The 25,604-nt window shown below is 48.2% G+C and overlaps 2 protein-coding genes across 2 annotated transcripts; both read left to right on the top strand.

Moving 5' to 3' along the window:
- The first annotated feature begins 8,095 nt into the window (after positions 1-8,095).
- LOC120674556 (serine/threonine-protein kinase ATM-like) lies at positions 8,096-16,158 on the top strand. Its single transcript, XM_039955722.1, has 11 exons — positions 8,096-8,276; positions 8,361-9,357; positions 9,474-9,582; positions 9,895-9,984; positions 13,515-13,594; positions 13,682-13,760; positions 13,854-13,900; positions 14,030-14,129; positions 14,224-14,355; positions 14,465-14,557; positions 16,138-16,158. Exons 2-11 carry the CDS (start codon positions 9,200-9,202, stop codon positions 16,156-16,158), a joined length of 909 nt encoding a protein of 302 aa, XP_039811656.1. The 5' UTR covers positions 8,096-8,276; positions 8,361-9,199.
- Positions 16,159-17,886: 1,728 nt separating this feature from the next.
- On the top strand, positions 17,887-18,779 carry LOC120675575 (serine/threonine-protein kinase ATM-like). Its single transcript, XM_039956772.1, has 4 exons — positions 17,887-17,934; positions 18,016-18,081; positions 18,308-18,448; positions 18,533-18,779. The coding sequence occupies exons 1-4, from the start codon at positions 17,896-17,898 to the stop codon at positions 18,608-18,610; spliced, it is 324 nt and encodes a 107-aa protein (XP_039812706.1). The 5' UTR covers positions 17,887-17,895; the 3' UTR covers positions 18,611-18,779.
- Positions 18,780-25,604: the final 6,825 nt, after the last annotated feature.

The raw sequence follows: 25,604 nt of genomic DNA, 5'->3' as shown, positions 1-25,604 counted from the left end.
GATTATTGCTCAAATAAAATTCCTAAAATCTCAAAACTAGCATGAACACCATCCAAAGACTCATATGAGTGAGTAAGAATGAGAAATCAAAAATAAAACAAGTAAAATCAAGGAAACTCATAAATAGCCCATAAAAGCTTTGAAAAATCAAAAATTTGAAGCAAAGAGTGTACATAAGAACCAAATGTCATATGTACTAGTTTTCAAACCACATTTGAGAAGTAAATGACATTTAGCTCATTTTTCAATTTGCAAAAAGATTTTTCATCCAAAAGCAAGATTTAACACAAATAAGTTTGCAAGCCATCAAATATTTTCAATGAATCACCCACAATATGATAATTGCACTTGTATGTTGAAAGCACTTGGGACTTCATAAGCTTGTCATGGCATTGGGTTGTATACATGCAAAAAGCTTCAATTCCTTGATTCAATCATAAGATCAAAAATATGAATTTTATTTGAATCAAGCCTCCAATGCATTTGGTACCTATACACATTCATCCACATTTTGATGGTACCCAAACTAGGTTGGGTCCTCTCAAGTTAGGAGCAACATACTTTGGAAATGCCTTAGTATGAATAGCGGGATGTTTTGCAATAGTAACAAATGAGGTACCATTACCATCCTTTATAATCATAATATTTGCATCAATTGAAATAGTCTTAGAATTGTTACCTAAGGGACATGAATAAGCCATGTATCCCCTTTTCCGGCATAAGTAGATCTTCTCTTTTGTTGAGCCTTTTCTTCCTTACTCATTTGATGCTTCTCATTGTCTTGCTTCTCATTGTTTGTTTGAGCCTTCTTCTCAAGCTTGTTTGGGCAACCCGAAGCTAGGTGACCCAATATTGCACAACTATAGCACTTGATGTGAGCATGTGGATTCTTCTCTTGAATCTTGTTCTTGCTCAACATCTTGGCATCTTGAATATGAGTTGGATGCCTTGCTCTTGCCTTGCCACCCCTTCTTGTTCTCTTTTTCATCATCTTCAAGTCATCAACTTGATCATCATGGTTGCTCTTGACTTGAGGTTGGGGTGCCTTCTCTTGCTCAACTTGTGGCTTTGATTGAGGTTCTTGTTGCTTCACCAATTGCTTGGTTGGGCACATTGAGGTGAGGTGACCCCAAGTGCGGCACTTGAAGCATTTGACATGTTTAAGCTTCTCTTCTTCCTTCTTCAACTTAAGCTTTTTTTTGTTGGGGCAACCATTTGCAAGATGTCCCATCTCATGGCATTGAAAGCACATGAAATGAGATAGCTTCATTTCTTCTTGCTTCTTCATCTTCCTATTATATTTATTCTTGCCCCATTTCTTGCCTTTGGCTTTGCACTTGTTGGAACCAATGCCACTCATGTCACCGAAACTTCTTTGATTTTTTATTATGCTTTCAAGGGTGACTTTTGATTTTGTCCACCTCTCTATCTTGTTGCTCAAATACTTCACTTCATTTTTAAGTTCATTGTTCTCCTTCAAGAGTTTAGTCTCACAAGACATAGAAGTAGTACAAGCATCTAATTGTGAAGAACATAGCATAGATAATAGATCATCACATGAGGTGGATACATGCTTCTTGCCTACATCACAAGGGTTAGCAATATTTTGCAATTGATCCTTTGATCCATGTGATGAGCTCTCACTAGTTTTAATTCCTTTACTAGAAAATTTGTTAGTGAGTAAAGCATGGTCTAGTACCAAATTCTCATGAGCAACACTAAGCTCCTCATGAGTCAATTTTAGCTCCTCATGTGAACAACTCATGACATAAAGTAGATGCTTTTGTTGTTCACATGTGTCTTTGAGAAATAAATTTTCTTTTTCCAATTTGATTGTTTTGACTAATACTTTCTCAAATAATTTGGTCATGCTAGCATGTCTACTCAAGATCTCATCATATGAATTAAGATCAATCACATTGCAATTTGATACCTTTGTGTCACCTTGTGACATGAAGCAAAGTGGCGATGGAGATGAGCTTGACGTAACAATATCATCCGTGCATGAGCCAACTTGATCATCAAGTGTGCTTGGAGTAGAATTATAATTTGCAACAATTGAATCATCATCATCATCAATCATGTGAAGTGAACTTGTTGTAGATTGATTATCATCATCATCATCACTTGACCATGAGGAGGAGCAATCTTCCACAACCACCATGTCATGGATGTGCTCATCATCCTCATGCACTTCCTCCTTGGTCTTATAATCATCATGATCATCGGAGGGCGCCCCATATTTCTCATTTAGATAACTCCAAATCTCATGGGCAGTTTCCTTGTCCATGATCTCACCAAGAATGCAATTATGCAAAGATCTAAACAAGATGTTAGTAGCTTGGATGTCTAGATCTAGGCATTTTTCTTGTGTTGGAGTTAGATTTCCTTCATCTAACACATGAGAAAAACCTACATCCACCATCCACCACATTTGAGTGCAAATAAATTTAAAATTGCATATCATCCAATTTTTCCACCGTGCAAAATGTGTGCCATAAAAAATATGTGGACACTCAACATCTAGCCCATAAGTCGCCATCCTCTCGGGACGGTAAGTACCACAAATGAGAGACCTCGGCTCTGATGCCACTTGTAGGGTCGAGATAGCGGACTAGAGGGGGGGGGGTGGATAGTCCTTTCTTAAAACTAATTGCGCGGGCTAACCGAAACTTAAGCGGAATTGAAACTATTCACTTAGCCAAGACTTCACCCCTCTAACTATGACTCTAAGGCACTTCCAAAAAGATTCTACACAAAGAAAATGGAGTGCCAAGCTAGCAAGAGCTCTCCTAACAATTCTAATGCCAAGATACACAAGTCTAAGCATGTAACATCCCGAAAACTCACTAATTTAAATCGTGTGCTAAAACTGTTTTGCTTAGTCGTTGAGCTCGACTCTCTCTTAAACCCTGAACCCTAGATTTTCTCCTGAACGACCGACACCCAAATTCATTTTGCGTCCCATCTCTTCCCATCCAACGCGACGCGTCGCGACCGGCCGCCGCGAATCCCGCTCCCTCTTTTTCCTCCTTTTTCCCCCTGGCCGCGTGCCCCGTTCCCCGTGGCCCGCACCCGCGTGGCGACGCCACGCGTGGCCGACCGCGGCTGCAGTCGCCGCTGGCGCGCACCGCCCCCCTCCTTTTCCTTTCTCTTTTTCCCCTTTTTCCCCATTTTCTTTATTCCTTTTTCCTATTTTCTTCTTTTCCTTCTTTTCTTTATTCCTTCTTCTCTCTCCTTCTTCTCCGACGCGCGCCAGAACTGCTCCCAGCCCGGCCCGCCTACCCCGCGCGCGCCTCACCTCCCTCCCGCACGCACACACCCGCTCCCGGCTGATCACCGCGCCGCACCGAGCCGCCCTGGGCCACGCCCCCTTCCCCACTTCGGCCTGCCCTGCTCCACACGGGCACATCACTCCCGACCGCCCTCCCGCGCGCGCGCCCCGGCCCCAGCTCGCCTGCCTCGCCGCTGTGCGGGCACGCACGCACCGCGCCCCGGCACGCCGAAGCCGTGTACGCGCCCCGGGTCGCGACGCCCGCCCACGCACGCCGCTGCACGCCCCGCCGAGCCAGTCCACGCACGTGGACCGCGTGCTCGGAGCGCCGCCGCGCCGCCTGCCGTTGCCAGGCTGCCCGCACGCGCACGCCGCGGCCTCGCCGCCCGCGTCTCCCCGCTGCGCCCCGCCCCGCTTAGCGTCGCTTGTGCGCGCATGCACACGGAGCGCCGGGCCGTGACGAACGCGCTGGGCCGCAGCGACGTGAGCTCCGCCGAGCCCACGTGCACGCCAGGCCACGCCGCGCGACGCCCGCCGCTACCCTGTCCGGCCGCACAGTGCGCCACTGCTCGCCGCCTCGTTGCCCGCGCTACCGCCGCACGCGGCTCCACGACGAACGGACGCGGCCGGAGCACCATTACTCCGACCCGTGCCACTCGCCGGCTGCCTCACCCACCCTCACCTACCCCGCTCCGCCTCGCCGACCTAGCACGCCAATAAAAGAGGGCGCCGGCGCCGCTCCTCCCCACACCAAGTCGTCACAGCCGCCGCCCGCCTCCTCCCAAGCCGCAACCGCGCCGCCGCCGCGAACCGCGCCGCCCAGTGCCATCCGCTCCCGCCGAGCCGCCTCTGCGCAACACCCCAGCTAGAGGTGAGGATGGGGATCGATCCGTCGAAACCCTCTCTCCCTTTTCCCCCCGGTCCCGGCCGCCCCCGAGGCCCGGAGCGGCCGGATTGACCGCCGCCGATGCCCCTAAGCCGCCTCCTCTGTTCGGCATCGGGAGGAAGGGGATGAGTGGCCGTTTTGCGTCTAGGCCCTCCCTCTTCTCCCATTCTATTAAGGAACCCTTTCCCCTTATAACCCTTTTTCAAAAAGAACCCTGCCCTTTGTTCTAATTTCAAGTAAACCCTTTCACATAAAAACATAATTCTAAGTATACCCTTGACCCTTCCAGTTTAGTCCGAAGGTTTCTAGAAATTTCAAATAGGCCCCTGCCTTCTCAAGAAATAATTACCACTAGGTCCCCGATTCCTAATCTAGCCCCTGAACCCTCACAAAACCTATCATTTCATGCGCCAAAACAACCTCGATCGACCCCAAACTTTATCATACCATTTCTAATATAATTTTGGACCGTGCCTTTAGCAAACCACTCATAGATGTTACTTCTATTTCTATATTTTATGTGTCTCCGTTTCGAGCTCAACGATAAAACTTGTTTTTTCCTGTTTCTTGATTGTATGTTTGTTTGTTTGCGTCGTAGACCACGGAGTGAACGAAGGAGAGCCCGTCAACGAGCAGTACTGTGAGCAGGAGAACGAGGACCAGTTCCGCGACCCCGAGCCCGAAGGACAGGACTTCCCCGAAGGCTTCGAAGACGGCAAGTTCAATCCCATCCTTTGATGCATGTTTCTGTCCTAGTTTTTATAAACACAACCCAACGGCCTGCTTTACAAAACTGCATATGTTTTATTTGCATGAAAACACGGTTGGATAGCCACCCCTTGATTTGTGATGACCATTCCTTGACCACCTAGATTAATGTCTGATTTTGCTTGGATGTTAATCGATATTAGAATGCTTAGGTCTTTACTCATAATACGATTTATTTTTTTGTAAAGAAAAGGTGTGCGTATGTGGGATGGGATAAAAGTGGTGTTTTTGAAAAGAGAGTTTAGACGGGATGGATGGCATTTCTGCGTGATTTGCCATTTGGTGTGCTCGTGCCTGTGTGGCAGGGCAAAGAAGGGAGATATCCATCTTGTCGTGTCTAAGGACCGAGTTGGTGTGTCATCTCACCTAACTCCTCTATCGTGCAAACCACTCGACCGTTGAATGGGCAACGGCGTAGCATAAATCCCACTAGTTGGTGTGATAGCCATCAGGAGGGCTGAGAGCAACGGGTGACCAAGGAGCAGGGATATGCTCAGTGTGACTTATACCCCGGTTATACCTCAGAGTTAGGTCGATGACCCCTTGGTGAATCCCGTGATGGCCAGTCAGGCTTAGCTAAGGTGGGTAATGGCTATGTTGGGATCTACACCGACACGACGGTGTTCGAGTTGTGGTATCCTACTTGTGGGTAAAGTTGCACACCTCTGCAGAGCTAAGAATCTATTCGAATAGTCCGTGCCCACGGTATTGGGTGAGTTATGGTGTGGTCACATAACTAGTGTCTAATCGGGATGGGCTGGTGTGAGTGTTTTGGATTTGTGTCCGGCAGTTGTGCCGTGTGCTACGACGGACGGGGAGTCCGGTAGCAGTTTAAAACTTGAACTCTGTATTACTACAAAAACTGATTTTTCTAAAAAGGTTTTCCGTTAAATGGAACCCTGCATAAAGTATAGTTTTTTTGTAAAATTAAACCGTAACCTTACCCTTGATTTACCTATGCATATCATTCTGATATAACCCCTCCGCGGGTGTGGTTGGACTTGCTGAGTACGTTTGTACTCACCCCACTCTTACTTTTTACAGAAGAAGACCCAAACTTCGTGCCAGACGACACTGAGTAGGGTTATCGTTCTACACCCAACCTTGCCTGTGGAACCGGCCTTGTCGAGATGCCTCCGCTGTCGCAGTACTCTGAGCCTGTTCTAGACCCCATGTGGTTTGCGGTCTGGTGTTATGTTGTAGCTTGGTTAATTATTATCATTATCTGTATTGAGTGTCCTCCAAGGTTTGTACGGTTTTGAACCATCTGATGTAATAAATGTGGCACCAGCCTCCTGGGACTGGTGTTTTGTATCACATTTAAGTCTTCTCTTATGAGGGGACGCTTCAAAGCACTAGTACTTCACAAACCAGTGGAGCTCCTACACAATTCTAATGAGCAAAAACACAAAGCCAAACCTAAGCTCACTAGATGTTCAAAGGACAAGGATATACAATCCAAATCCAAGAGCTTCAACTTGCTTAGCTACATAATCTAAGCAAGAGCAACTAATTAAGCTACACAAGCTAACTAGTTACACTAGAGAGCAACTACACAAGCACAAGATATAGATGAATGTAAATACAAGACTTGTGATTTGGAGAATGCAAACCACCGAGAAGAGTAGACAAAATTGACACGGTGATTTTTATCCCAAGGTTCACTTGGTTGCCACCAAGCTAATACCCGTTGAGACAAGCTCCAAGGTTGCCGCCGATCCTCTTGCTAGTGGTGACTCTCAAGTCACACTCTCCCACATGGAGTGCTCACACCGAGCTCTAGCACATGATCCGGCCGAACCACTTGTTGCTCTTCAAGTCTCGCTCAACTAGAGTTGCTCTTCGCGGCTCCCGCGGGGTGAGCACAATACCCCTCACAATCTCTTCTCCGGAGCACCGCACAATCTTCTTGCGGTTTTCAACAGAGCCTATTGCCACCAAGCCGTCTAGGAGGTGGCAACCTCCAAGAGTAACAAGCACACAGGCTTGCAACACGATCACCTAGTGCCACTCGATGCAAACTCTCAAAGCAATTGCACTAGAATCGCTCTCTCACTCGATCGGATGATTACTATCAAGTTAGAGTGAGTAGAGGGCTCTCAAGCACTCTCACACATGGACACCAAGTCCCCAAGGTGCTCAGCTACCTCAAATGGCCAGCCACACCCTCTATTTATAGAGGGAGGCCCAAAACTAGCCGTTATACTCAAATCCCGTGAAAACAGAATTTTTGCAGACTGTCCGCCTCACAGAGACCGGACCGTCCGCCTTTCAAAACCAACGGCTAGAACAACAATGATTATGTGTCAGAGTCGACCGTTAGAGCCCCTGGCGGACTGTCCGCACCCCACCGCGCCGCCTCGTTCTGCCGCCTCCTTGGCCGCAATACCGCCAGGGTCAAGCCCGGCCACGGCCACCTCACGGGAGGTCATCAGTTCGTGCATTTTGCTTCGCTTTTGTCGCATCATTGCCTGATGATCTCTCGCTTTTGTTTCTGATGATGGCTGATGGTGTTTGTTTGCAGCCACCACGTGGCCACTCCTCATCCTGGCGCTCCTCAACTGCGTCAAGGAGGACATCTCTGGTAAGAAGTGTGGTGCAACCAAAAGTGCCACTGCCCGAATGCTCCGTGTCGCCATCCAGTGTGCCGAGGACGTCAAGCTATCAGGTTTTCTCTGATTTGAAGGGCTTCCCGTCTTCTGCAGTGCTGTATAATTTGCTGGTGTTTTGCCGTGATTTGATTGATTGAACTTCACCATCAAGGCGCTGCACGGCTTCCTCGGGCTCACGGGCTACTACCGCCGCTTCATCAACGGATATGGCGTGATCACGGCGCCGCTGACGGTGCTCCTCAAGAAGGAGGTGTTCATCTGATCGCCACTCGCCACGGAGGCCTTCCTCAATGTTGGTGTATATGTGTGAGTGGCCCATGTATAGCTTACTATATACCCACCCTTCTATGGTTTGGAGGAATATACAGAAATTCTCTCCTTCATGGTATCTAGCCTTCCTCTCCCTCCCTCCCTCTAGCAGCCGCCGGCACCACCCGCCACCGCCTCCCCTCTCTTCCTTCCCTCCCCTCCCCTCTTCCTCTCCCTCCTCCTCTGTTCCCGCTCGGGCAGATCTGGGCACCTGGGCCTTGCCGCCGGCGCCCGGCCGCCGCCACCCGCCGCCTCCTCCCTCCCGCCCTGGTGCTCCCCGGCCGCCGCGCTGGCCGTCATCGAGGCAGCTTCGTCCACATGCTTCGTCCACATGCTCCGGCATCGAGGAACCGAAAGGTTGTTGTGGACGCTTTTACTGGCGTCCATTATCAGCGCAGGCGCAAGAAGCAACAGGCGGCTGGATCAGGTTCTAGTGGCTGAATAATAGGAGCTGTTAGTCAGTCTATTAGTCATTTTGTTATGCGCTGAGATAAGCGTTCCTTTTTGTTAGGAGTCAGTTGTAAGTGCTTTGCTATATAAGCAGCACAAACAAGTTTGTTGAGGTTAAGCAAAGAGATAATTCAAGCCACATAATCAGGTTGTTCAGAGCCTCCGCAAGGAGGGCGAACACGCCTCCATTATCTCTCTGCAATCCCAACTTACCACAACAAGGTGAACACTATCAACCCAGCTAAGAAAGGTCTGTCATTTGTCTTCCTTGATTCTGTGAGCTTGAAGTCTTGCCTCCCCTGTAAAGTTTGAAAACCAGCCCCGGACTGTTGGTCTTTTCCCTTCAAAGATTAGATTGTTTCTTTGCTTCCATATGTGCCTGGTGGCTATTATGAATGCTTCCATGAAGAACCAGTGCTGAAAGTCCTGTTTAGCTTTCTTCATCATTGGTCCTCCAGTGCATGTACTAATTATCCTCTTGAAATGGCCCAAATGCCATGTTAGAGTATATTTGGTAGTATGGGAAATATATCGGGGAGTTGTCTTGCAAGTCTTGTACTTTATATATTCGTCTTCGAGGCTCAATGCAAATCTTCCCACACAATCTGTCCTTCCTACAAGCGCTCTGGTTTAACTCACTGGGCCAACTCATGTGCATGCATGCTCATGTAAAGCACAGGGGCATTTTTAACCAAAAACACAAAATTTACACTGGGAATCAAAGCACGCCTAACCATTCTGGATAACTCAAGCAGAAAATATGACCAACATAAGTGGACAGAGCGAGTATAAACTAAGAAGACAATTTTTTTACCTGAAAAATTTGCGGGGTGCATAACTTACACAAAGACAATAAATTGAGCATATGTCTTCATTATTTTTGTTCTTTACTTGAAGCATATGTCCCCATTTCAAATCATTATAGTTTGCATCTTTCTTTCATTTTCTCTTTGGCTTTATCAGGTTCCCGTTGTGACTGCTACAGTCCCAGTCGACCCTAGTTGTCAGTATGAAGTAGGTTCCTTTCCACATTTCAGTGGGTTGGCTGACTCTATTATGTAAGTTGGGTTTTATATTTTACGCATGACTTGAGTTGGGTTTTATGTTTTACACATGACTTGGTCATTGCTGATGATGAGTTGGGTTTTGTTGACTGTTGGCATTCTTATGGCAGGATAATGAATAGAATTAATGCCCCCAAAGTTATAGAATGTTTTGGCTCAGACGGTAACAAATACCGTCAACTTGCAAAATCTGGAAATGATGACCTGCGACAGGATGCTGTATGTTCTTCTCTTTCATTTTGAATAATGAGATTTCTACAATATATGTTTGGTATAAAGATTATTTTGGCATACTTAAGTAGTAATGCTTTATTAGATTCTCATACAAATCAATGATTTATTCACATCAAGTTCACTTAGCCTTCTCTACGATGTCATGTAATCTGATAAAGTTCCCCTTAAAGAATGTTGCCTGATAATGTCAAGTGAGTTGAATTGGCAGGAAAGAATCTCAGTGAGTTGCTAAATGAGAATTTATTTTGTACAGCAGATATTTTGGGATGACTGAGTAACGCCAATGTGAAATTGCAGGTGATGGAGCAATTTTTCAGTTTGGTAAATACTTTCTTGCAAAATCACAGAGATACTTCTCAAAGGAGATTGAGAATCCGTACATATAAGGTAGCAGTGAATGCCATAAATTTTATAAAGTCCTCTATTTCCAATCATGTTTTTTTAATATTTTTGTCTTTCATAAATTCACCATTGCTTAGTGATCCAGTGAGGTGATGACTCTTGCAATTCCCAAAATGTTATGTAATTCTAGTAAATTGTAAGAACTTTAATCTAGGAGCACTTGTGAATGACTCATGACTAGTGCATGGCTTGTTCATTTTTATGAAATATAAGTAGGGGAGAGTGTTGGTGTATATGTGAGCCCATGTATAGAGTCCCGTCTAGAGGCCCATGTATAGGATCTATATATCCCACCCTTCTAGGGTTTGGAGGAATACAAGTCATTATTCTCTCCATCATGGTATCATTAGCCTAGGGTTTCCCTCTCTCTCTCCTCTCTCTTCTCCCAGCCGCAGCAGCCGCCGGCCGCCGGCGCCGCCCCCTCCTCCTCCTCCTTCCCTCCCCTTCCCTCCTCCTCCCCTGCGCCGCGCGCCGCCTCTGCCTGGGCCGCTGCCGCCGCTTGGCCGCAGACCGCCTGGCCGCAGATCCGGCCCGTCGTCGCCCTTGCCCTGCTCGTGCCCGTGCCCGCCGGCGCCGCTGCTGGCGCGGCCGCCGGGGCTGCGGGCGCAGGGGCTGGAGGGGGCGCAGGGCCCCGGCCGCTGCCGCCTCTCCAGGCGCCGCCGCCGCCCCTGCTGCAGATCGATCCGGCAGGGGCCGCGCGCGCCGGGGGTGCAGGGGCCGCTGCCCCTGCTGCAGATCGATCCGCCAGGGCCCTGCAGGTGCCGCCGCTGGCCCTGCAGGCGCCGCTGCCGCCCCTGCAGCACGACCCGACCACCGCCGCGGGTGCTGGGGGCGCGGGGCCTGCGCAAGGTCCCCTGCAGCCGGCCCCCCTGTAGCCGGACGCCGATCCCGTAGCCGCTGCTGCCGCCGCTGCGGCCCACCGCGTCGCGGTCACTGCGGGCAAGCGGGCCGTCGACACCGCCGTTGCCAATCCCGCGTGGTCTGGCCTCGGAATGGCCCCCGCAGATGCGCCGCTCGCCGCCGCCGCACTCCGTGGGCAGCAGGCCGACACTGCACTCGCTGCGGCCCTCCTCGCCGCCAAGTCGGAGGCTTCGGCGGCCCAGGAGCGGGTCCGCATGGCTGCCCTCGCCTGGGAGCGCGAGCGCGCCACAGCCGACGCCCTCGCTCTCCGGGTCGCCGAGGCCGAGCACTTCCTCCGCGTCTCCTCCGGCCAGCCCGTCGACCCCGAGCCCGGCGCCTCCTCCTCCCGCCAGGCCCCGCCCGCTGGATCTGGAGCCCAGTATGACCCGACCGACCCCATGGTCGCCCAGCTCCACCTCCAGGCCGCCGGCGTCCAGAACATCAGGGCCCTGGTCACCGTCCTCCTCGACCCGACGTCCTCCTCCTACGGACGCTGGCGGGACCAGGTCCTGCTCGCCCTCCGCCGCTACGCCCTCGACGACCACGTCCTCCTCGACACGTCGATCGAGGCGCAGGACGTGACGTGGCTGCGCCTCGACAGCATCGCCATGTCCTGGATCTTCGGGACCATCTCCCTAGATCTTCAGGACCTCGTCAGGACCCACGGAGGCACCGCGCGGCAGGCCTGGGTGGCGCTCGAGGGGCAGTTCCTCGGGAACGCCGAGTACCGCGCCCTCCAGCTCGACGCCACCTTCCGCACCTTCATGCAGGGGGACCTCTCCGTTGGTGAGTACTGCCGGCGGATGAAGGGCATGGCCGATGCTCTTCACGACCTCGGGGATCCGGTGTCCGATCGGGTCTTGGTGCTCAATGTCCTGCGTGGCCTGAGCAGCACCTATGACCACCTGAAGAGCTGGATCGCCCGCCAGAGGCCCTTCCCCTCCTTCCTACAGGTTCGGGACGACCTCGCCCTCGAGGAGATCACCAGGGGTCTCGCGCCCGGATCGCCCTCGTCCACCTCCACCGCGCTCGTCGCTGCTCCACCGGCTTCCTCTGCCGTATAGAGGCCCATCTAGAGGCCCATGTATAGGATCTGTATATCCCACCCTTCTAGGGTTTTGAGGAATACAAGACATTATTCTCTCCATCAGAGAGATGTACATAAGTGACTATATCAAGGAAATTAAGGATTAAATTATAATTTAAAAGAGAATCCATTTGATCACGTATACCTCTGACCCAAAAAGGATGTCTTAAAATGGCAGGTACAAAGCTTGCTTGGTACATGATAATACCTATATGCTTCTAACTGATTCGTGGTTGAATTGAAATAAGGTTGTAGAAGTAAAATTATTATGTTCAAAAAGATAGAACTCGGCATATCGCTATCTTCTATAGTACATTGAGCCGTAGGCCCTCTCCATGGTAGTATCCGTAAACTTCATTGTTCTGAACTTGGAACATATTAAACTTCTACAGATTCCCCTTAATTGCAGGACAAAGTATCAAAAGAATTTCATTCAAACAATTTTTTTTTGCACCTTATTGAATGTATATGATGGTACCTAATTAATTTTCTTCTGTGGTTATGTGGAATTAAAGTTAGGTACCTAATTAATCAAGTTTTTTTTATTTTTTTTCTTTTTGAAAGCTATACAGCGGGGGAGACCCCCACTGTGGTAAGATATATTAAGAAAAAGTGAAAAATGTACATTGTTGACCCAGTTGAGAAAATCCTGTTTTTTGCTATCCTTGATTCTGTGAGCTTGAAGTCATGCCTCCTCTACAAAGTTTGATGTCCATTCTCTAACTGTAGGCCTTCTTCAAATATGATATTGTTCCTTTGTTTCCAGATTATTTTTTTTTTGAATTTTCAGGACACCTGATGTTTTGTACTTCCTTAGCCTTCTAGATAGTCCTTAACAATTCATAGATTTTTTTGCTCCTCAAATTCTGAGCCGTCAACAACCATTATTAGCGAAGTATTTGTTTATTTTTAACTCTTTTTAGTCTTAGGTTTTATTAGCAGCCCCTCCCCCAACTAGATTTTTAAAAAAACATCCCCTTTTTTGTCAAACCAGGGGCCTTGTCATAGCAAAATTGGTCTCCAACAACACCATGGCAGGAGTGGCAAGGATTGGACCACTCCACCGGCCCCAAATGGGCAACCACGCCAAGGCCCTTGATGTGGCCAAACAGGCGACCACGCCAAGGCCCTTGGCATTGCAATGTTGCCACACAAAGGCCGCAAAAGGGTTCTTCAAAAATTGTTTTTTTGGAGGAGTTGTTAATTAAGTATTATATTAAAAGAGTTAAAACTCCACAACACTTTTTTCTTTTTTTTTCTATTTCTTCCGCAATTTAACCCTCAAGTTCTGGTATGCTTTGTTTCCATTTATTTTCTAACTTCCTGATATATACTTAGCACATTGCTAGGCACTCACTAGCTACATATTTCTAGCCTGTTTAGAATAATCACATTATAAATGTATAATGGCACCTTTTGGTGACCATGTCAGGTACTTGTAATCTTGGTAAAGCCTTGTTAATCATACTTAGCCTTGCTCATTTTGCGAGATATGACAAATTTCTAACTACTTGCTCCTGTATCTTAGGTTGTTCCTTTTACCCCAAGTGCTGGTGTTGTTGAATGGGTAAATGGAACCGTTCCACTCGGTGACTATCTATTGGGGAGGTCTCTTTTTACATGGTCTCAGTTCTAACATGTAAATTGTATTCTGAGCACTTGGTATTTATTTGCCATTTTCATGGGTTTATACAGTACTAGAATCAGTGGAGCACACGGACGATATGGAACTGGTGACTGGACATATCTTCAATGCAGAGAGTATTTGATGAGTGTATGTTCAAATGTCACGGAGCTTTTCGAATTCAATTTTTTCTAATAGATCATGGTGAATGTACACCTAATTTGAAGGATTTATATTTTATAGGAGAAGGACAAAAGGAGGGCATTTCTTAAAATCTGCAACAACTTCAGGTCTTTTCTTGATCTATACTTCCATTTGTCAATATTCTGATATGTACACATATGCAAGATGGGAACATGAAAAGCATATCTGGTGTTTCTCTTACACTTCTTTTCCCCCTCTTTCCTTCAAATAACCAGGCCTGTAATGCACCACTTCTTTCTCGAGAGATTCTTGCTGCCCGCTGATTGGTTCCAAAGTAGACTTGCTTACACAAGAAGTGTGGCAGCAAGCTCAATGGTAATTTCTTTTAGTTGTCAAAATGCAACTCACTTCATTGTCTTGGATAACTACTAAGAATACTGCATGTTGCCTATTATTTTCATGTGTTCAGGTAGGATACATCGTGGGACTTGGGGATCGCCATTCCATGAATATTCTAATTGACCAAGACACAGCCGAGGTTGTACACATTGATCTTGGTGTTGCATTTGAACAGGGTCTCATGCTTAAAACACCTGAACGGGTATGTAATGAACCATAACCATTACATTTGTATATACTGATCCTCTGTGAGTAATGATTGCTAGTTCTTCCTATGTGAAACCCTGTTCTTTTTTTCGCTCTGCTTGTAGGTTCCATTTCGACTGACAAGGGACATTATAGATGGCATGGGCGTTACTGGTGTTGAAGGTGTGTTTAGAAGATGCTGTGAGAAAACTCTCTCAGTCATCAACAACAACAACATAGCTTTTTTTCCTAAACAAGTTGGGGTAGGCTAGAGATGAAACCCGAAAGAAATAAGTTCAAGATTCAGACACATTGATAGCTAGTCTCCAAGCGCTCCTATCCAAAGCTATCTCTTTAGAGATATTCCAATCCTTAAGGTCTCTCTTAACCGACTCATCTCACGTCAATTTAGGTCTACCTCTACCCCTCTTTACATTATCGACCCGTTCAAGAACCCCATTACGCACCGGCGCCTCAGGAGGCCTTCGTTGGACATGTCCAAACCATCTCAGCCGATGCTGGGTAAGTTTCTCCTCAATTGGTGCCACTCCGACCCTATCCCGAATAACTTCGTTACGGACTCTATCCCTCCTTGTGTGCCCGCAAAACCACCGCAACATCCGCATCTCTGCTACACTCAGTTGCTGGACATGTCGCCTTTTTGTAGGCCAACATTCAGCACCGTATAGCATCGCCGGACGAATTGTTGTCCTATAGAATTTGCCTTTTAGCTTTTGTGGCACCCTCTTGTCACAAAGGATGCCAGAAGCTTGCCGCCATTTTCAACCAGCCAGCTGAAATTCTATGCCTAACATCTTCATCAATGTCGCCATCCTTTTGTAGCACCGATCCTAAATACCGAAAAGTATCCTTCTGGACCACCACTTGTCCATCTAGACTAACGTCTCCCCCCTCATGCCTAGTCGCGCTGAAATCGCACATCATGTACTCAGTCTTGGTCCTACTAAGTCTGAACCCTTTCGACTCTAACGTGCGTCTCCACAACTCTAACTTCCTATTAACTCATGCCCTACTCTCGTCAACTAGCACCACATCATCAGCAAAGAGCATACACCAAGGGATCTCACCTTGTATATCCCTTGTGACCTCATCCATCACTAAAGCAAATAAATAAGGGCTCAATGCTGACCCCTAGTGTAGGCATATGTTAATAGGAAAGTCAGTGGTGTTGCCATCACATGTCCGGAAAAAGTCGTCGCATCCTTGTACATATCCTTAATGAGGGTAATGTACTTAGTTGGGACTTTGTGCTTCTCCAAGGCCCACCACATGACATTTCTCGGTACTTTGTCATATGCCTTCTCAAGGTCAATGAAGACCATGTGCAAATCCTTCTTCTGTTCTCTATATCTCTCCATCAATTGTCGTATTAAGAAAATCGCCTCCATGGTTGACCTTCCAGGCATGAACCCAAATTGGTTTTGGGTCACACTTGTCACTCTTCTTATGCGATGCTCGATAACCCTCTCCCAAAGCTTCATCGTATGTCTCATCAGCTTAATCCCACGGTAGTTAGTACAACTTTGAACATCACCCTTATTTTTGAAGATAGGTACTAATATACTTCTCCTCCATTCTTCCGGCATCTTGTTTGACCGAAAAATGAGATTAAAAAGCTTAGTTAACCATACTATTGCTCTATCTCCTAGGCATCTCCACACCTCAATGGGGGTACCATCAGGGCCCATCGATTTACCTCCCTTCATCCTCTTCAAAGCCTCCCCGATCTCTACCTTCTGAATTCTCCTCACAAAACGTCTGTTGGTATCGTCAAAAGAGTCATCTAACTCAAGGGTAGGACCCTCACTCTACCCATTAAACAACTTGTCGAAGTACTCTCTCCATTTATCCATGATCTCCTCATCCTTCACTAGCAGTCGATCTGTCCCATCCTTAATACATTTGATTTGGTTGATGTCCCTTGTCTTCCGCTCGCGGATCCTAGCCATCCTATAAATGTCCTTCTCCCCTTCTTTCGTGCCTAGCCGCTGATACAGGTCATCATACGCCTTACCCTTTGCTACATTCACAGCTCGCTTTGCAACCCTCTTTGCTAATTTATAACCCTCGATGTTGGCTGCACTCTTGTCAAGGTGGAGGCGCTTGAAACACTCCTTCTTCTCCTTAATAGCCCTTTGCACCTCGTCATTCCACTACCAGGTGTCTTTCCCCTCCTGTTTGCCTCCCCTACTCACGCCAAACACCTCTGAGGCCACCTTCCGAACACATGTTGCCATCTTTAGCCACATGTCATCTGCGTCTTCTCCTTCTTCCCAAGGCCCCTCACCTAGCATCCTTTCCTTAAACGCTTGTGCCGCTTCCCCTCTAAGCTTCCACCACTTTGTTCTCGCAATCTTGGCACGTTTGTCCCGGTGGACACGTACCCGAAGACGAAAGTCCGCCACCACAAGCTTGTGTTGAGGGACAACACACTCCGCAGGTATCACCTTACAATCTAAGCAATTACGTCTATCCTCCCTCCTAGCAAGGATAAAGTCGATCTGGCTCGAGTGTTGTCCACTACGAAACGTCACAAGATGGGATTCCCTCTTCTTAAACACGGTATTCGCTATCAACAAGTCGTAGGCTAACGCGAAGTTCAACACATCCTCCCCCTCTTGACTCCTGCTACCATACCCAAAACCCCCGTGCACTCGCTCGAACCCTACATTAGTCGCACCCACATGGCCGTTGAGATCTCCTCCTATGAAGAGTTTCTCGCTGGTAGGCACGTTACTAATCATGCTATCTAGATCTTCCCAGAACTGCATCTTGGTTCTCTCACTAAGGCCTACCTGAGGGGCATAGGCACTGATCACATTCAAAACCGAATCTCCAACTACCAACCGGATTAGGATAATCCGGTCGCCTTGCCTTCTAACCTCTACGACTCCATCCTTAAGGCTCCTATCAATCAAGATACCTACACCATTTCTACCCGGAGTTGCTCCCGTGTACCAAAACTTGAAGCCAGTATCCTCAACCTCCTTCGCCTTCTGGCCCTTTCATTTAGTCTCCTGAACGCATAGAATATTTACACGCCTCCTAATTGCTACATCAACTAGCTCTCGCAACTTACCCGTTAGGGACCCTACGTTCTAGCTACCTATACGAATCCTAATTGGCTCGGCTAGCTTCTTACCCTTCGCACCCGTCGAGGGAAGTGCGAAGACCCTTGCTCATTTTTCACTACACCCGGGCGTAGATGTAGCGCGCCATTCAGGTGACGACCCGACCCTTGCTCACTTATCATCATACCCAGGTCATGATACGACGCGCCCTTGGGGGGATGGCGACCCGGCCCTTGCCCATTTATCACCACACCCGGGTTCCGATGTAGCGCGTCGCTAAGAGGGTTACGCCCCAACGAGTTTCTTATGGGTTTCAAATCCATTAGAGTGGCTATTTTTATGCTGGTTTGCCAAAACCTAACGCAACCCTCCTCCTTTATCCGGGCTTGGGACCGGCTATGCTGAGACGACTCAGGAGAGAGAGTCTTCCAGTCAGCATAGGCGGAGTTAAAACTCTCTCAGTCATGAGGGCAAATAAAGAAGTGTCGCTCACTATTATCGAAGTATGTACATTACCAGATTTTTCGTAATTTTAAGGGTGTTCAATACTTTAGCTCCTCCTAAGACTGGGTTGAATGTATCAGGTTTTTATTCATGATCCTCTATATAAATGGGCACTCTCACCACTGAAAGCTTTACAGCGTCAAAAGGTAAGTAAATTTGCTTAACTTGTTTTCATAAAGCTCTGTTCATACAGCTGGAATTTGCTAGTATGCCTGTTAGGTATCCCAAGTTTTTTATCCCAAGTTTTTTTTTGTGCCACTGATATTTGCATACACTGGTCTTTGACCACGCTGTTGAACACGGATATTCTGTCGGTAGAGATTAGAATCCTCCTGCAAGGCAACCCATTAAACTAGTATGCATTTTTTGCAGGAAACAGATGATACTGACTCATGTTTGGATGACTCTCAAGAGGCTTACGAGGGCAACAAGGATGCAGCTCGTGCTATACTCCGTGTTAAACAGAAGCTGGATGGGTACGAAGATGGTGAGATGAGAAGCGTGCAGGGCCAGGTAACCATCTTGGTGACGCCAAGGCCTTAAGATCTTTATAATTTGCCAATCAAAATTACATTCATCTTTATGTTTGCCTTTTAGGTCCAACAATTCATACAGGATGCAGTAGATGTCGATCGGTTGTGCCAAATGTTTCCTGGTTGGGGACCTTGGTTGTAAGCTCCATGAAAATGGATGTAAATTTTGATCAAAGGCAAGAGCAATTTTGTGACTTGTGAAGCTTTACTCTTATGGGCTGTTTTTCCGCTTAACCCCTTGGACCCTCCTTCGCAACTTTCTACGAGGGACGTGACTTTGCTGCCTTCGGTGCCTGAGCAATTGTTGGGAAGGGAAGGATGGCATCTGGATGGTCAATGGGTTGTACAGTTATACCACTGCCGATAGCAGTTTGAACTTTGAAGGCCTGTGCTGAAGAGGGCACTGACGTCTGGTACCAAAAAAAGCGAGACCGTGTACCAAAACTTGAAGCCAGTTCGACAAGCCTGCTTAGCAAATGGGCCACGGTCTCGCTTTTTTTCTTCTTCTAAACTTCATTAGTTTAAGATCACTAGAAACATAGGAGCCGCGTCCTCGTTGAAGTGACTGGTCCTTGTAACCTTTGATGTCTTTTAGAATTTCTGAATTTGATCCCCTGGCTAATATCTAAATTTTGGGAACAAACTTTTGGTAGCTTCAGCATCACAAGCAAGTAGTCTCGTGAATTATTAAGAGACTGATTAAACACACAAAGCTCTGATTAAACACTCAAGTTCGGTGAAATGGTATATGTGGGAAGCTCTTGAAATTGCTGGTGTATAAAGAAAGATATAACAATGGAAGTTTTCATGGCAAAGAAAAAATCATTGGTGTGTACAGATGCAAGAAATATCTTATTTACAAATAAATCGAAGAATGAAATTTGATTCATGGTTAGAATATCAGATACAGATGCTATGGTTATGCAGGCTGGACATTTACCACCGTTGTGTAGTCATGAATTTATGATAGGTGAACATAAAACTCGAAATATTTGAACATATGGATCAACAGTTTAATTGCTGGAACTGAGGTAAGCACTGGGTAGCAAAAAAATGACATCAGATTCAGTTGCTAAATTAGCTCCGCAAGTGCTACTCAGCTACAACTCCTGAAAACAGTGTCCAGGTAATACCTTCCCTTGGAGGCACCTCGAGCAGCTGATGGGCTGCTCCAAATGCAGGGGCTCTGGCGGGTGTGCTTTGCCGCTCTGCAGCATGGTAGATCGCATAGAAGCTCGGGGGAGCTATGCAGCGGAGGCGCTGCTCGTCTTCTCCATCGCGCGGGCGCCTTACGTGGCCTAGGTGCGGACACCGTGGCTCCTCCGCTTGCGCAATGGAGGCGGTGATTCCATGGGGTGCCAGGATGGCAGAGGAGAGGACCAGGGCCGTGGAGGCGTGGAGCTTCGCTGCTGGAGCCTGGCACAATCCCTCGCTCTAGCTATCGCCATGGGCGAATCCAGCGACTTGTCCCTGCACACCGATGTGGCCACGGACGATCCACATCGACGAAGATGGTCTCTGGAACAACATCAAGGTGTCGTGGCCATTGCCCCCTCACGCCCCCAACCCTCACATGAATCTGGAAGCGTAAATGTGCAGCTTCTCCAATAGATGAGGCAGGGAAGGGAGGAACAGGACGAGGGAAGCAATTGTGCTGACGACCGAGAACAACCAAGAAGCCGCTAGGGAGTAGTGAGGGACGGACGGTGAGGAAGAAACAGCTCGCACTGCCGAGCGACGGTGAGAGAACGCAAAGGGTCGAGGTTGAAATCCTGGGTGCCCGCGCCGTGGTATTGATCATAGATAGGTGATCGAGTGGCTGATGTTTTCGGGTGACGTCAGTTGCGGAGCTAGAAAATTCAAGCGAAGTTGCAGAATGTTACCTCAAATTCGAAGAACAAATTTATAGTCATTGCGCCAATACGCTATAAAAAAATTTCATCATCATAGTAATAATAAACATATGCCTGCTACTACTAGTAGTTCTCCCACAAATTGTGTCGCACCTTCTCCGTAGTATCCTCCCATAGCTGGCGGTGCCGGTGGAGCTGGATGTCCCTTATTCTTGTGACAAGAGCAGTTGTAATATGGATTAGTGCACGGTTCCTCCGGTGACCCGACACCTTTGTTGTTATCATCCTCCTCGTCGTTGTTGTCACTGCTCACTTCCATTTCTAAATCGAAGATACGATTCTGCAGGTAATAGATGTACTCCGCATGAGGATAAATTGGGGAAGGATCGACCCACCTAACGAACCCGCAATTCTCTTGAGCATTGGATGCCTAAAACAGAAAATCTAGTGCAAGTGATACAATACATGATAAACATATTCCACACACAATTAGTAGTCAAAATTACCCATGCTCGGGGCCACTTGAAGAAACGACGATCTCCATCCGTTCCCTCGACGCACATCTGCAACAAGCAGTCCTCACCATGTATGCATTTTGGCCAATCTTCTTTGTGGTTATCGTACCCTCTCAGAGGTGTCTCCTTGGTGAAATCACTCTTGCTCTCAACTGGAAACTCATACACTGCTTCTGAAAAAAAAATGGAACCCTCCCACACTATCGGTGCTCCCTTCATACACTCCTTTCCTCTCCCTAAGCCGAAACCCTTCCCACTAGACATTATTACTCCACCGAAATTTTCGTTTTGAGCACTGCCCCAAGGGAAGGGTATATATAGGCAAAAGGGATCTAGTCGACTCTCCAATAGCCGACAGGTCCTTGTCGGCTACTAGAGCCGAAAGTTTCTTGTCGGCTCCTGGACAACCAATATGCTTATTTGGGTCGACACACGCGTCATGCCAGATGGGCCGATAGACAAATCAGCCCGATTGGAACCTGTCGGCCTTTCACGGGCCGACAAGCCCTCTCGGAGCCGACAGCCGGCGAGCCATGTTGGTCGCCACGTTGGATGACGACCTATAGGAGGCCAGTCGGCTCTTCCTGGGCCGATAGACACCTATATTTGCAATTCTTTCATTTTAACTATTATTTCTATGATTAATTATTAAAATAATATTATTTTAAAAAATTCATCAGATCAGCACCTCTCCATAAGAGATGGTTTCTATATTTATCTAGTTGATTGATTAAGTATATGGATCTCTACTGTTTTTCCCAAACAAATATGTCCATGAAATATTTTTCAAAATTCTACATTTATAAAAGAGTAAATTGCATCTCAAATCCCCAACTTGTCTCGAAGTTTCCACCTAGGTCCCTAAATTCTCAAATCGTGCATATGGGCCCGTAAACCGTGTTAAGTGTTCCATCCGAGGTCCCAAATGTACCATGCGAGCATACGAACTTGACGTGAAATGCCATAGTGGCAAAATTTGAAAAACAACCCTCCGAATTCTATCATGATTCACTTAACGTCCTCTCTCTCTCCTCCCCTCCTCCCCCATGCTTCTGCCGAGCTTTCTGAGGGTAACGTCGGCGCGGCTGCTCCTCACCCTTCGCTCTCCCTAGCCCGCGTCTTAGCTAGCGAGCCTTGGGCTCAAGCCCATGAAGGGAGCGAACAACGAGGAGCTACCATGATGAGACGGAGCAAAGAAGGGCCGCAAAGCTCGATCCGGCTGTAGAGCTCGATTTGGAGGTGGCGGCGAGCTCAATCCGGTGGCGGCGGAGCTTGATTTGGCGAGGCGGCGGGAGGCGGCGGTGCGACTACTGCCAGGGGAGGTGACGCCCAAGGCCGCCGCAGGCGCTAAGCCCGAGCGCGCCAGGGCCTCCCTCCCCGCCAAGCTTTGGAGGTGCGGCTCCACCCAGGCCGTACCCTCGTATCGTTTGACAACCTCCACCTCTCCAGCCTCAACCCGACGAACTTCCTCACTGCGCTTTGCCACACCAAGAAGTCAATTCGGTCCCTCTTCAAGTCGATGCTCAACTTGTGTAGTCCGCCGGGTGGGATCTCACTGTGGCTGCCACCACTGTCGACCAGAGCATCCCTCGGCGTTGCGCCGCGGCGCCGCTCAGGGTTAGACCGCGAGATAGATTGGAGAGGGAGAGAGCGAGGTGCAAATAGGGAATGATAAGATTATGCATGGAGTCTTTTATAAATATTTGCCACGATGGCATCGATTGCAGGCCATGTTGACTTTGGATGCTCACATGGTGCGTTTAGGATCTCGAATGTAACAGTTAACACGATTTAGGGACCCCAGATGCACGATTTAAGAGTTTAAAGATCTAGAGGATGAAACTTCGGGATAAATTTAGGGGCTGATTGGTTTGCGAATGGCCATAGCGTGGCTCGCATGCCATGGACAGACCCGCTGGGGCCACGCTCGCCAGGTGCAAGAGGTGCTTGATTGATTTGCATATGCAAGCATACACACCAATTCAGATGCTGTTTGGTTGCTTGCACATCTAACGCAAAAGTAATTTCTTGTGTTTGCACGTTCTCCAATGCGCATGCCCACATGCTCGCTCTTGCACCCTCGCGCTTGCACCAGTGGAGCCTGGCTCTAGGGAAACTGCCAATTCTCTCATTCCTCTAGAGCCTGGCCGAGAGGGATCTTTTGCATGCTCGCAGCCTGGCTGAGGAGGTGGACCTGTAAACCAAACATGTGAAACCTATATCTGACAGGCCTACCAAACACGCCATTAGAGACCTAGAATGCAATTTAGGCCCTATTTGGCAGGGCTCCAAAAGTGACTCTAGTAGGAGCTCTGCCAAACAGTGCATTTTGCACCCTTAGAGACCTAGGATGCAATTTAGGCCATGTTTGGCAGGGCTCCAAAAGCGTCTCCAGTAGGTGCATTTTGCACCAACTTCGGGTCAAGAACCGCCTATGGAGACCCTCGCAGCTTCCATAAGCGAGGAGGAGTCGAGAATCGTGGCTCCACGCGGCTTCAGACCGTTCTTTGCCAGCTCTGCTATTAGAGTGTGCTGCGGAATCCGGCCCCGCTCACTATACCCACGAGCTGGCATCCTACCAGGCCTCAGGTTCATTGGAGCCCAACCAACCAAAGCCTCGCAGCTTCCACAAGCGAGGAGGAGTCGGGAATCGTGGCTCCACGCGGCTTCAGACCGTTCTTTGCCAGCCCTGCTGTTAGAGTGTGATGCGGAATCCGGCCCCGCTCACTATACCCACGAGCAGGCATCCTACCAGGCCTCAGGTTCACTGGAGCCCAACCAACCAAAGCCTCAGACCTAACTCAACCCCCAAAGACTAGCTTAATGAGTGAGTACTGCCCACCTATATGTTGTGCTCCCCCACCATCAACTTCCAATGTGGGACTAAATCTAACAATCTCCCATGTCACATATCAGGCCCAACTTTTCTGTCACATACAACTCATGTGATCTTCTGGAAGACGTTCTCCATGCCTGAGTCCAACTCTCCAGCCACTGTTGGCATTTCTTATGTCCAATAGAATAGATATTCTGCAAGCGCATAAAATCACCGCTGTAGCACTTCACCTTGGAGTATTCCAGGGTATCATATTTTTCCTCAGGGAAGCACTATGGTAAAGAGTATCATAAATCGAGTGATAACCGTACTAGTTTAATCGTCCGACTACTAGACGGGGGTAAGCCAGATAGGTAAGTGAGATAAATGGCCAGACAATGACCGAGTGAAACACGGAGATTATAATTCCTTAGAGAGGTAGCAGCTGGGAGGACAACGAGTGAGATAAGACTCCTGATACACTTCTGAACTATCGAGCTAGCCTCTCTAGATCAGACTAAACACCTAACTAGTTCTCGAGAAAGCAGAGCTTACTTCGGCGGCTGGAAGAGGAAGGACTTCAGAAAGGGATGAAAGGGGAGTCCAACGGCAACCTGCACTACTGCTATGAAAACACCCGAACATGGTGGACTACAAAGGACGGATAGGGCTGTCGCCACCTACCGACTACCACAATGGTTCCGTGGGGTGGAACACACTTTCTAGCTAACACTAAGGTCATACACCACGTTTGCACTCGGTGTTAGGATTTCTCTCGAGGCCTTCGAGAGAAATCCCCCTCAACCTAGAGCACTAACTTGAGATACTCTAGTCCGGGCGAGAAAACCCGTAAGATAAGATCCCGATTACTAAGAAAGATAACTTAGTCTAAGCTAAAGGAAAACTCCAGTGCTCAAGCTGAACACTCAGACTCGAGTAAATAAAAGACAACGGAAAGTAAAGCTGACTCAAAAAAGTAAAGAAGATAACTTATATTGATAATGTCAAAAGAAAGATACAAAAGTTATACCAGACTTCCGACGACTCCGGAGTCCCAAGCAAGCTCGACTCGACTCTAACTCCCAAGCTACTAACCTACTCTAGAAAGTACAAGTGAAGAGAGAAGAGCTCCAATGGTGTGTGTTGAAGTGATGGATGGTGCCTTCTATTTATAGCCTTCCAAGGTCGGTTCATGGCCGGTACTGCAGTTGGCGTCGGTTGTAAGCAGGTAAGACAGTTGAGCTTAGCTTCCACGCCAAGACCCAGCCTGAGGGGCTTCCAAGTGGAGTCGGCCGGCCTCCCCTAGGCTGGCCGGCCTAGGGGTCTCGCCATGTGGCCACCGACTTTTGGACAGCGGCTCTGATCTTCTCCTGGAGGCGGTTGACAGTTGCTTTGGATCCACGCGTGCATGTGCTAGGCCGGCCGGCCTCCCTCTGTTGCGCCGACCTTGCACTTGTACGCTTGTGATCGTCCCTGGGTGCTGGATTGCTGACCTGGACACGAGTTTGTACTGAATGGTGGGTCCTTTGATCCTTGTGCAAGCCTTTCGGTCCATTCAATTAAACCAAGACCCTGTCCTTGACTCAAGGCATCATGGTTGTGCCGCATTGCCACTGGATCGAAGCCGGGGCCGTGTTTTTAGAGGTGCCAGGCCGGCCGGCCTAGGAGAGGCCGGACGGCCTAGGTTTTTGCCCAAATTTGCTCATTTTTGGTACACCTGCTCCTGAAATCAAAACTCATCCAAAACTTGTGGAACTCATTAGAAATAAATAAAATATGAATGGAACATAGTGTAAAGCTCATGTTATTCCCGAGAAGTTGGCGGCTAGAATGTGAATTTATGGCCGTCAACAGCCACACACAACCCGTGCGACCTTTCGGAGACGTTCACGGGCTCCCTCGTCACCATGTGACCAATAGATATTCCAGATTTTCCGACCTTCGGCTCTGATA

This window comes from Panicum virgatum, chromosome 5N (assembly GCF_016808335.1).
Source record: "Panicum virgatum strain AP13 chromosome 5N, P.virgatum_v5, whole genome shotgun sequence".
NCBI classification, from domain to species: domain Eukaryota; kingdom Viridiplantae; phylum Streptophyta; class Magnoliopsida; order Poales; family Poaceae; genus Panicum; species Panicum virgatum.
The sequence above is the reverse complement of the archived record's forward strand: the minus strand, read 5'-3'. Positions and strand labels throughout refer to the sequence as shown.